Below are 12,899 nucleotides of genomic sequence, written 5' to 3' on the forward strand. Positions count from 1 at the left end.
TTTTACCTGCTCTCTAGGTGTTTATTCCAACTTTCCTATCTGTTCTTCGTGCATATTAGCCCAGGTATTTCTGGAAGAACTTAATGTTTTCTGGAAATTGGCACTGATTTTTCATCTTACTTAGAAGGAAGAGGTCTACAGACCACATTACCGCTAGAACCCAGGTTAAAAGAATGTTCTAGGGACTTCCCTGGTGGTACAATGGTTAAGAGTCTGCCTGCCAATGCAGGGGACACGGGTTCGATCCCTGGTCCGGGAAGATGCCATGTGTCATGGAGCAACTAAGCCTGTGTGTTACAGCTGCTGAGTCCTGTGCACCTGGAGCCCGTGCACGGCAACGAAGAGTAGCCCCCGCTCACCACAACTAGAGAAAGCCCGCACGCGGCGATGAAGACCCAACACAGCCAAAAATAAATAAACAAACAAATAAGTAAATAAATTTATATTTTAAAAAAAGAATGTTCCCGGGCTCCCCTTTAACTAGGATAACCATGTACCCTCCATCATTTGCTTAAGACAGTCCCTGTTTACATTTGTTGTTCCAGCATATTAATAACACCTCTTTTTATTCTAAAAAGTGTTCCAGAATGAACAAAATAGCTCACCCTACTTCAAACCTTGTTACAACTCCAGTTCCATGGTTTACCTGCAAGCAGTTTTAAAAAATTAAAATTACCAAGATAAACATTAAGGAATACTCATCTGTTCTTGAAGGAGGAAAAAAACTTTCTCAGTTTTTCTAAAAAAGAAACTCTGAAGGGAAGGATTGCTTAATGTGGCGAGAAAAAGGAAAATATTCTAGATGTCAAAAAATTCATAAACCAAGTTAAAAAAAGAAAAGTGAGTGGCAAACTAGAAAAATACCTGCAGCATATATGAGATAGAAAAGGTCGATTTGCCTTTTTTACAAATAGAGAACTACAGTAAGTACTTATGAGACCATTATTGTTTTGATACAGAAAACCAAGAGAAACTAATAGGGACATTAACTGTTCTGGGATATAGTTCTCCCTTCAACTCCCGGATGAGCCTTTGTGACCTACTTAGGATTGTCCTATTTTTCAAGATACAAAAGAGAAATGTAATTTCCTCTGTGCCTATTGTGAACAGCTTTAATCTTGTTCTTTGATTATATTGTGTCATGATTTGAATTTAAAAATATGAAAGTGAATAATATATTTTTAATTCTAAAGCTATGTATACTTTGAAGGTAATGGTTAAGAAGAAGTCAATCAATGTAAAACGTTCCATGGAAATCTCCAATTATTTTAGAAAGCCTTTGTATATTTGCATTAGTAAGTGTTAATTTAAATATTATATTAAATTAGAAGCCAACACTGCATAGTACAATAGCTGAAAAATATTTGAGTTGAATCATAAAAACTCTTTGAAATACGTATTGGTCAGTGGTTGAGTCTTGCTAAGGGTGACCACTTCAGGTTTTCAATATCAGTGACCAAGTTGGTTATATAACTTATTTATAACCACAGCATTACTTTTAAGTTTTTTAAATAATCAAATTGAGTACTGTCTATTATAATAGATGTATTACTTTCCATGAAGATATCTTTATAGTTAACTTTCTTATTTCACCTCGATTATGCAAAACACAATTAACCTCTAGTCGTTTTTCCTCTAGCACATGATAGTGATGGAAGATATGCTCAAAGACTTTCTTCTTGGAGAACACCTATTATTGGTTGGGAACCAGGTGAGTTATGGCTGGAACTCAGGTACTAACGAATAAATGATAGGAGCAGTTTAAAAGCAGTAAGTTTCTTTTCATTGTTGGAGCACGTTTTTAGAAATGATTTTTTTCCCAACTAAATGACTAGTTGAATTAAACGACAAGGGTCTTCTACCTTCTAAACTTTAGAATTACCTTATACACATCTGCTCTTCTTTCCCACGTCTGTCACCCTAGCCCAGCTCGTCCTCACCTATCACCTGGATTACAGCCGTGGTTTCCTAGTATAGCTTCACCCCAACCTTACTTCCACTGTGATCTGCTCTCCACTCTGCAGCCAGATTGATACTCGTGAAAATAAAATCTAAGACTCTCTTTTTTTGCTTAAATTTGCTCCCCATCGCCCTTAGGTGTAGTCTTCAGTATGGCTTACGGTGTCCTGCAGGAGACAGCCCCTGCCCACCTTTCCAGTCCTAAGGCTTGGCCCCCTCCTTTCTTGCGGTTGGTGTTAGCTTGAGCCACTCTGAACTTCTTTCAATTCTTATCTCCCCTCTGGTCCTTGGTGCATTGCTCGTCTCTCTGCCTGGAGCATTCCCAGTCCCCTTCCCACACCCCTTTTCTCTAACTCCGGGACATGTTCCCTTGTCCCTAGCTTCTAGGTTTCCCTGCTTCTACATAACTTCCTTCCATCTCCCATCACCACACTCATCATATGTTACTGTATTTACATGTAGAGTGACTATCTTCCCAACTTGTCTCTATGCCCGGCAAGGGCAGGGACCATGTTCTCTCGCTCATCTCTGTGTCCTCAGTTGCTGGCACAGTGCTTGCTGTTACATAGTAGATACTGAATGTGTTTATGGAGGGAATGGATGGACATTTTATATCTAGAGGCTTCTGATCATTTTCCTCAGTGAAATTAACAGACTCATAATGAACAGCACCTTTGGTTTTTTAAATTAGTTTGAAATTAAGGATAACAAGCTTTCAGAAGAAATTTGGTCTTTTTGTTTTTTAACTTATAAAAACAATACATATTCTTTATTTAGTCCCTCAAACTTACAAAAAAAATTTTTTTTTTTAAATAAAAAAGGGCCAATGGAGTGATTTACTGGTTGAGTTCACAGGCTTGGATGTTAGCTGGCTAGAGGTCCAATTGCAACTCTTTCACAGATGGCTGTGACTTTGGGCAAATTGCTAATCTTACTAAGGCTCAGTCTCCTGATATCTAACCTAGGAATGCAAATATGTACACGCTATTGGGCTAATGTATGGGTCACATGAAATAATGCATGGAAAGCACTTCACACAGTCCCTGGCTCATGATAGGTGCTCAGTTAGAATTAAATCTGTGGGTCACTCTGTTGTTAAAAAGGACTTTAATGCTCTGTTTTATTTTTTTCTGAACAAGAATTAAAGGGTGAGCAATCAAGTATTCATGGTCTTTTTTCACTATTTAAAAAGTCCTGATGAGTCTAGTACCAGAGTGGGAGGCTGAAGATCAGTTAACAGGCCAGTATTCAGTACCTGATATTGAAGCCCAGGAGGTCAAGTTCTCATCTGACTCTGAAAACGGATGACTCTCATCTCACTTTGCAAAATGGTGGCTTCATAGCCCAGAGTACCTCACAAACTTTTTATAAGTCGTTAAACCCTGGTATACTCAGTATGTCTTTTTCAGGTCTTCTGTTGTTATTTGAATTGCCTTAGACGCAGTCTGCTGGCATCTCAACAGCTGCAGACCAGAGAGTAGGCAAAGAAAGTAGACCAAGAATACACAGAGCTGGGGCTTGAGGAATAACTTTTGCTGAGGAGCAGGCTTTCAAAAGGAAGGTCCCTAGGGGTCAAGTTATGATGTTCAAGCAGCTTTGAAATATCCTGGATGATACTGATGTCCTTGGGGTTTAGTGGGTGGGACACAGAAGGAGTTTCCTGGAAAAGGCAGGGTTTACATTTGAGTTAGATAATAGAGTCAGGGTTTCACAAGAGTTGTCTAGGTTGAAAGGTTAAAGTTGGAGCCTAGCCAGTAACCAGAGAGACAGGGAGAACATTCTAACCCCTGGGGGCTGGGGAGAGCTATACAGGTTGAGGGCTGAGGTAGAGCAGAGGATTGCTTCTTCTTTATGATAAATTAAAAAGAGGCTATGAAAGTGCTTTGAAAGTACTCTAGAGTGCTATACAAATGTCGATGTGAAGTCCAGTATGCTACCTCTAGTCTATTTCGAGTCCCAAAGAAGAGAACAAGACACTAGGGCAAAGGGCTAGGCATTGGGTGGAGCGAAGAGCAGCTCCCTCTCTACACATACGTGGGTGGACCCCAGCATCCGGTGAGGGTGGGAGATCCCACTGGTTTTCAGGCTTGCGTAGAGTTGCCTAAGGAACCTCTGGGTAGAGCCTGCAAAAGATGCTCAGGAGGAGCAAGGCAGGAGGCAGGGATTTCACACAAACGTCGTCTGTCAATCAATGCTGTCACAAACCCTACCTGTCGTCAGCAGATCAGTGTCTTGCCTTCTTTTACCCCTAGTCTGTCAGTGGAGAAAAAGGAAAAATAGAGAGTGTATTCATTATAAATTTGCTACACTTAGCTGGCTTTTTTCATGACAGAGAGCTTTTTTATCCTTTCATTATAAACCTCTAAGACACTGATGGTCTTAGAATTTATAAGTAAATTCTGCTACCTGTGTCCATGAAATTATCTAGTGAAAAAGTCTAAATCTTTGAGGCTATCATTGGATGTCTTGCATTGTCTCATCCCACTCCACTTGCAGCCTTGTGTCTCATTTCTCCCCTGAAATTCATGTCCTCAGATAAACACTCTGTTTTCCAGATACCTTCTTGTCAGTGTTATATTTTAGCCTTTGATTGTCACCAGCGTGCTCTCTTCTTTCTCCCATCTTTGCCTATTGAAATCCTTCCAGTCTCGGGGGGCAGTGTGGTGCCACGGAAAAGCAGAAAGCTGGGAACCCAGAGATCTATCTTCCTGTGCAGATTTTTCAGCTCTGTATGTGATATTGGATAGATTGCTATTCCTCCTTAAAGGGCTTTGTCTTTTTTCTTTTCTTTCTGTTTCTTATATATAAAATGATAGGATTGGAATGGGTGTTTTCTAAGGTCCCTCTGGCTGTAATACTCCATAATATGCTTCTTTAATAAAGTCTTCCTGAACACTTCAGCCTGAAGGTTGGGCTTCATTCTCTGAACTCTTACAGCACATCATTTCTAGATTTCTTTTGACTTCTGTCAGACTTATGCGTCCACCTACCACCTCTCTACTGAAGAAAGAGAGCCCCTTGATAAGTCTTAGTTATTTTTGCAACCTCCCTGATGCCTTGCATACAATAGACGTTCAACAAATATATTTTAGAGGACTGCCTAGAATAAATTCCTAATGAGTAGCCAAAATGATTTAGAAGTAATATGAATTTAAAATTTAGGCTTACTTGGTTTATTTTCAGGAGATTCTAAGACAAATTGACTAAATTTCTTATTCAGTAAATTTGCAACTGTTTGGTGAAGGAAACAGTGAATAAGACAGAATCTAGGGAGTAAGAGAAAATACTTAAGTGGCCCAAACAACTGGGTATGATTATATTACTGACGGGATCTGATCAGAGACTGGCAGCATTATCACTAGGACAGAATAATGAAATACTAATTATTTAATTTTTCTAAAAATAATTAAGTGCTAATTAGTATTTAGCTAATTAAATGAGATATAACTTTGCACATACTTACATTTACCAAGTCAGCGAGTGAAAATTGGATTTAAGATGGCTGGTTAAAATCTAAATAGAACTCTTTGAGTGCTTTAGACAACTTAGTTCCTTTCAAACTTGTTTTCCAAAACTAACATCTGTGTTAAGATATGAACAAGATTCTATGGTTAGACTTTTATTTTTTCCCAGCTTTATTGAAGTAGAATTGACCCAAAAAATATTTAAAGTGTACAACGTGATGATTTGATATAAGCATACATTCTGAAAGGATTCCCCCCATCAAGTTAATTAGTATATCCATCACCTCACATATTTACCTTTTTTGTGTGAGAACATTTAAGTTGTACTGTCTTAGCAAATTTCAATTATACAATACAGTGTTATCAACTGTAGGCACCATGTTATACTAATATATAATATATATTATATTATAATATATATTACTAATATATATAATATTATATATATAACTTATATATATATATATATATATATAACTAATATATTCTCAGACCTTATTCACCTTATAAGTGAAAGTTTGTACCCTTTTACTAACCTCTCCCTACTTCCTCCACTGCTCAGACCCTGGCAATCACTTTTCTACTTTGTCTCTATGAGTTCAACCGTTTTTTTTTCTTTTTAAGATTCCACATATAAATGATACCATGCAGTATTTGTCTTTCTCTATCTGGCTTATTTCACTTAGCATAAGGGTCATTACGGTTAGACCCTTGATTTCTTCCATTTGGTGTGTATGAGGGAGAAGGAACCACCCGTAGTATTTGCTAGCAAAAGCAGAGCAAGCACCTCACAGAGATGTGTTTTTCTAAGGACTGGTATGCAGTTATGTGTTCTCTTTCCCTGTGCTTTCCTCAGTCCTGCTCGTCTAGGAGATATCTTTTTCAGGGGTGTGTACTTTTGCAGTCATAGTAACTCAGGTCCTTCATCGATACCTTTGAAAACACCCTGCTTTATTTATCAGTGGCATTTGAGTACCTTAATATCTTACACACCTTCTCATCTTCACCCTTTATCCATCTTGTGAACCAAAACAATGAAAAAAGAAAAAGACCAGGACGTGAAGCTGCAGCTGGTAAGTTGTCTACTGATGCTCAGCTGTCACGGGGTAGTGTCACCGGTGTTCTCACTCAAATGAAAAGTGACAACCATCTGGGAAAACACCTATTTCAATTACATGATTTAGTTTGAAACTAAGCAATTGATCAGGCTCCTTTTCTCTTCTAAAACATTACATGATGACTACTCCAAAAAAAAACCCAAAACAAAAAAACCAGTCAGTTAGAATTGAAGCTTTGGTGATTAAATATTGGCAGAGAAGCCAGTAGTGGGTTGTTATAATTATACAATAAAGTGTAATGAATGCTGTTAATACAAACTGTCTCTAGATTGATACAGTTTACCCAGCCTTCTGTTTGCAAACTAAAAACTGGCTGAAGTTCATGAAAGAAACTTTTCAATAGTCGAAGTTGTCAATTTAGAGATGTTTTGAAAGATTGCTGTTACCAGTAGCAACTTTTATGAGGAAATAAAAGGGAATAAGTGTTGATTTTGAGGTATCTCAAGGTTTATCATCTTTATTGAGCCAAATCCCATCTTTTCTTTCCATGTAATACTCTTTTCTAAGAATCTATGACGTTAGACAAGGTTTCAGAACAGTTGGGAAGCTAAAAACAGGCTATAAAATCACTTACCGTAGCAAAATAAAGCAGGCCACATCTTCTTTTGGTGAAATAAAATTTTTTTTTTAATCTTTTCAATTTTCTTTGTGGGATGTTATGGCACAGCACATTGACCCTCCAGTAAATGAAGCAGAATTGCTGCCTGTCAGCCAAAAGGGATAGGGTGCCCTGAAATTACACGTTTGATGCTCCCTAAGTATACGATGCTTCATATCGTTGAACCACTTTAGTATGCTGCTACATGCATTATTTTCTACTTACTGTAATTATAACATTACATGTACCTTTCATGCAATTAGGAGTTTCATGCTGGCTTTTTAAAAAAATCATACCATGGGGCTTCCCTGGTGGCGCAGTGGTTAAGAATCCACCTGACAGTGCAGGAGACACGGGTCCCTGCCCCCGTCCGGGAAGGTCCCACATGCCGCGGAGCGGCTGGGCCCGTGAGCCATGGCCGCTGAGCCTGCACGTCCGGAGCCTGTGCTCCGCGACGGGAGAGGCCACAACAGTGAGACCCGCGTACCGCGACGAAGAGTGGCCCCCACTCTCCGCAACTGGAGAAAGCCCACGCACAGCAACGAAGACCCGACACAACCAAAAATAAATAAATAAATTTATTTTTAAAAAAATCATAGCATGACTTTCTATTTATTTCAGCTTTACTGACAGGGAAAAAGGAGAAATGGCTATTTACTTTCAAGCCAGTAATGCTTTTTTGGTCACAACTCTACTCAAAAATAAGCTTTCTTCCTCCCCGTATCTTCTTTTCTTTTGATTTGCAGAGCTATATTCTATTTGATATACAAAATATTTGTTGTGAACATTTTGGGTTATAGATTCAGCTTATAGGTGCATAATGTTTTTGTTGTTTAAAAACTCCTTAAGAATAAACTTCTGTTTCTGAATAAGAATACTTAAGTTTTGAGAGGCAGCTGCATTTTATCAGATATTTGAAGGAAGAAATATTTTAGTAATGTGGCGTTCTAAAATGCTCAGGTACCCCCCTTACATAAGAATTATTTTTAAAATGTATAGTATTTAAGAAATGAAAATATAATCATCTTCATATAATGTTTCCTGATTTCTGATGTTAGACAAATTACAAAGCAAGTCATCAAAATTTAATTTATATTTAATGAGGCACAACTAATAATTCACAATTACTTCTACATGAATATAGTCCAATAATTTTCCAGATTTGTCAACTTTTTTTTTTTTCCATTTTAAGCAAGTCCTTTGTATCATTTTAGCAGATAATAGCACTCTGGTGAAAGTTTTATACTCAAGCTGTCCTTGTATTCCACAGTCTATATTTTTTACCTTTACCAAAATTCTAATATAGTTTGTCTTCCTTAAAAAATAAAGAGTCAGCTCTGGCTGATTTTCATAGGGGAGGCATTCTCTGTCTGACTTTCATGTGCTTTATGTTTCTAGGGCACTGATTCTTTAGGTACTCTTTCCAATTCCATGGCACTTTCTGACCTATCAGCAGTGAGATAAGTCTTAGAAAGCAACTCTTAATTTTATGAATATTTTCCTGCTAAAAGTTGAAAGTAGCTCCCCCTTGCCTATCAGATAATAAAATCTCTTTCATAGGGAAACACTCAAAACAACCTATGACCTGGCTCCAAACTTCTTGTATAGTTCTAGTTCTTCCAGATCAGAGTTTCTTACCCTCCCTAAGTATACTATGCCCTTTTGTTCTCCCAGCCATTTTTCATATTGTTTGTTTCATATGATGCTTCTTCACCTCATCTTTGCCTATGAAAATCCTACAGTTTTCAAGAGCTCGGATTTTTTCCCTCTGTGAAGCCTGTCTTAGACACCCCCAAATAGAAATAATCTTGTTTTCCTCTGAACGTTTATAGTGTTTTATCACTATCTAATTCATCTTTCTTTTAAGGTTGTTGTGATTTTTAAATTTCATCTATAATTGAATTACAAATTTCTTATGAGCAAGGATTAAAAATAGTAATAATTGTTATGTTTTACAATTTCCAATATACTTTAAAAAAATCATTTCATTTAGTTCTACAGCAACACTTTGGGATAAATATTTTCATTTTCCATACTTTACAAATAAGCAGACTGAAACTCAAGAGATTAAAATATTTGCTCAAGATCACATAGCTAGTTAATGATTGAGTTAGGACTCAGATCTCCAAAGCTCATGCCTTTTTTTCACCATACCACACTACCTCTTATACTAGTAATACAACAACAACAATAATAGTGTATAATAGCTCACTTATGTTGAGTGCTTATAATAGGCCAGGAACTATGCTTTACATACCGAGTACAGGGCATTTTAAAATTTTCTATTATGAAACTTTTTAATATATTCTGTAAAAAATGGGATATATAATGAACTCCTTTGTATCCATAACTTAGTTTCAACAATTATCAGCATTTTGTTCATCTTGTTTTATCTGTATCGAACGTATTATCTATATGTTATCTTTTAATCCGTCATTCTTTTACATAATGCATTTTTCTTACAGTAGCTCAGTTTTTGTCCCTAATATAATCACAATCCCATTATTACACCTAACAAGTTAATAATAACCCCTTAATATACTCTGATACCCTATTTTCAGTTTTCCTCAGTTATCTCCAAAGTGTCATTTTACAGTTGGTTTGTTTCAATCAGCATCCAAACAAAGCATGACCATTGCATGTAGTTGATGTACCTCCTGAGTCCCTTTGAAAGTTGAAAGATACATTCTCCTGTTCTCTTTATCCTTAGAGGTATTGACCCACTTTCATGAATATAAACATTTTATCAGAATTATACCAATATCAATGAACCAATGAGGAAGTATTTTCTAAAGTAAATTTCATTAAGCCAATTTAACTTCTTGATTAATTTACATAACGAAATTAAGCCATATTCATTTCTTCCAGGCTAGAAATTTCTTTTCTTTTTAAAATAAATTTATTTATTTTATTTTTGGCTGCGTTGGGTCTTCGTTGCTGCACGCGGGCTTTTCTCTAGTTGCAGTGAGCAGGGGCTGCTCTTTGTTGCGGTGCGTGGGCTTCTCATCACAGTGGCTTCTCTTGTTGCAGAGCACGGGCTCCAGGCACACGGGCTTCAGTAGTTGTGGCACAAGGGCTCAGTAGTTGTGGCTCGTGGGCTCTAGAGCACAGGCTCAGTAGTTGTGGCGCACGGAGGGGGGCGGTGCGTGGCATGTGGGATCTTTCCGGACCAGGGCTTGAACCCGTGTCCCCTGCGTTGGCAGGTGGATTCTTAACCACTGCACCACCAGGGAAGCCCTGGAAATTTCTTTCTGAATTTCTTCCCAGACTTTTTTTCCTGAATTTTCATAGCATCTAATTTTGAAATCTTTTATACACTATGAAAATCAGTAAACATACATTTAATACTCACTGAGGAGGACTCTATACACATTGTTATTACATAATTCTATATAATCCTTTGTATCTCATACCATCTATTAATTATAGGCTTGTAATTAATGGACTTAGTTTTCTCCTGGTATAGGCTTAGTAAATGTTCTCCTGGTATAGGCTTAGTAAATGTTTGTTGAATTATTTAGTATTGAGATGCTGTGAATATTTTATTGCCAAAATGAAAGAATGTGTGAATTTTGTTAATTAATCATTTGAACTGAGCCCTGGCAGATTGCAAAGGTGTCACATCAGAATTATACCATGTTGCTATGCCAGAATAATTATCTAATATCTGTAGAGGGGCTGAACAGTTTGTCCAGAAATTTTCCCTCCTGCGTCCCCAGCTGGTGGTGGCAGCAGGGAATTTGATAACTAAATGTGCCCTGTTTCTAGTAGCTACAGCAGCCTAGGAGTCCTAAGGCTATGAAATATTTAGTTTCATCAAATATAATGACACTCATCTTTATTTTATATTACATTATTTTGTATCCTTTCTCAAACCTCTTGCTGTGAAGTTGCCTGCATTGCAATATAGAAATTCTTTGCCATGCTGCACATTCTCTCTGACATTCAGTTTATCTGTCCAGTGCTTCTTAGTGAATATTTTTCTTGCCTTTGTTCTGAATTTGTATATTCCTTTTGTAGACACATTGATTTTTTTTCCCCACAGTATTTGTTTGTGGCTGCTTTGGTCATACCTAATGACCAAACTACCAAAGAATATATCTTTGCCATTTATAGCAACACATTATTTCAAAGGGAAATTGCAGGGAGGTGGATTTTATTGTTCCTGTTTGAAAAGGAGGTTATGACTTGGCCAGGGAACTTTATAAGTACGTTTAAAGCCATGCAAACTGGTAGTACAATTGAAAAGCGTGTTGTTTTGTCTGACTTCTGGGTACCGTTTTTTGACTCTGTTACAGGGAAACCATTTATGGAAATGTTTGGGATTGTGTACTGTTTAGTTTTAATTTTTTTCTGATTACATAACTAATGCATGTTCACTGAGAGAATTTGGAAAATAAGAAACTTCCAGTGAGTCATAAAGCAGTGACATCTCATTTTGTTATTGGATTAAAGAATATTAGAATAAGACAGTGTTTAGAGATCAGCTTGTCTAGGCCCTTTTTATTCAAATGAATAAAGATCGTGGTAGAAACCTGCACCTGAGACAGATTAAGGAGGGATTATTGTCTGAGTCTCCCAACTGCTAGTATAGTGAGTATATTTTCAGGCATTTTGGACAAAGAATTAGAAGTTTCAACGTTTGATGGAAATTGTATGGTTATAAAAAAGCAGCCACCATTTATTTCTCCTGATTTTGTTGTAATGTTAGTTTTCTCGTTGTTATTTTTGACTGCAGTTGGTATTTGTTGATGATATCCATACAGTAGGTTTTCTAAAAGGAAAATTAGGACTCTATGAAAAAAATCTTTAAGTATTATACAAACTGATCTATGAAAGTTATTGAAGAATTAGGGGGAACTGGAAGGAAGGTCCAAACGTTAAGAGGCTTCAGAGAGCATGAGGGAAAGCTGAACACCGGCTGTGGCAAACACTCACTTGGTGTCCGTTTAAAAAGTTACTGCAGGGCTTCCCTGGTGGCGCAGTGGTTGAGAGTCCGCCTGCCAATGCAGGGGACATGGGTTCGTGCCCCGGTCCGGGAGGATCCGACATGCCACAGAGCGGCTGGGCCCGTGAGCCATGGCCACTGGGCCTGCGCGTCCGGATTCTGTGCTCTGCAACGGGAGAGGCCACAGCAGTGAGAGGCCCGCGTACCGCAAAAAAATTTAAAAAATAAAAAAATAAATAAATAAAGTTACTGCAGAAGAAAAGTTCCAGCTTGACTTCCTCACCTTCTCCCTCCTGAACGTTGGATACCATACAGGGAGTTCCTGGACACATGTTTTAGACTATTTTATAATCTTGGAGTAACTGATCTTTGACTCCACGACATTAGGCTATAAACTCTCATGGAAAGCAATTCAGGGAGGCTACCACCTGACATTCAGTTTTGCCGTATAGTGAAACAGAAAACAGCCCCATCTTTTACGTCAAAGTGGACTTGCCTTCAAACTCCCATTGTGTGCAGGGTCTTAATTGCTCAGAACTTAAGTTTGCTTTTCCCTGAAACAAGAGCATTACCTCCTACTGACATGGCGAGCGTGAGAATTTGAGTGGTAAAGCAGTGCAAGGGCGCGTATGCGTACAGCAGCGGGCTCCATAAATGTCAGTTTCCTCCTCTTTGTTGACACAAAGGGAGCAGAATGTTCCTGAAAGAGGTTTCTACCTCCTTTAGCAAGAGCAAATCATACGACTGCCCTTTCCTTTTCGTCCCTTCTTTCCTCAAAGTTTAATAGTTATTACCTGCAGGTTACATGTGCG

At 37.9% G+C, this 12,899-nt stretch overlaps 1 protein-coding gene across 2 annotated transcripts in view; it reads left to right on the top strand.

Annotated features, from left to right (window-relative positions):
• VWA8 (von Willebrand factor A domain containing 8) overlaps window positions 1-12,899 on the top strand; it is a 345,450-nt gene that overhangs the window by 142,875 nt on the left and 189,676 nt on the right. For both annotated transcript variants that reach the window (XM_059041719.2, XM_067016182.1), the window contains exon 20: window positions 1,640-1,711. In XM_059041719.2, coding sequence (XP_058897702.1) covers window positions 1,640-1,711 — 72 coding nt within the window. The remainder of the gene's footprint in view (window positions 1-1,639; window positions 1,712-12,899) is intronic.

The sequence above is a fragment of the Kogia breviceps genome, chromosome 16, assembly GCF_026419965.1.
Source record: "Kogia breviceps isolate mKogBre1 chromosome 16, mKogBre1 haplotype 1, whole genome shotgun sequence".
NCBI classification, from domain to species: domain Eukaryota; kingdom Metazoa; phylum Chordata; class Mammalia; order Artiodactyla; family Physeteridae; genus Kogia; species Kogia breviceps.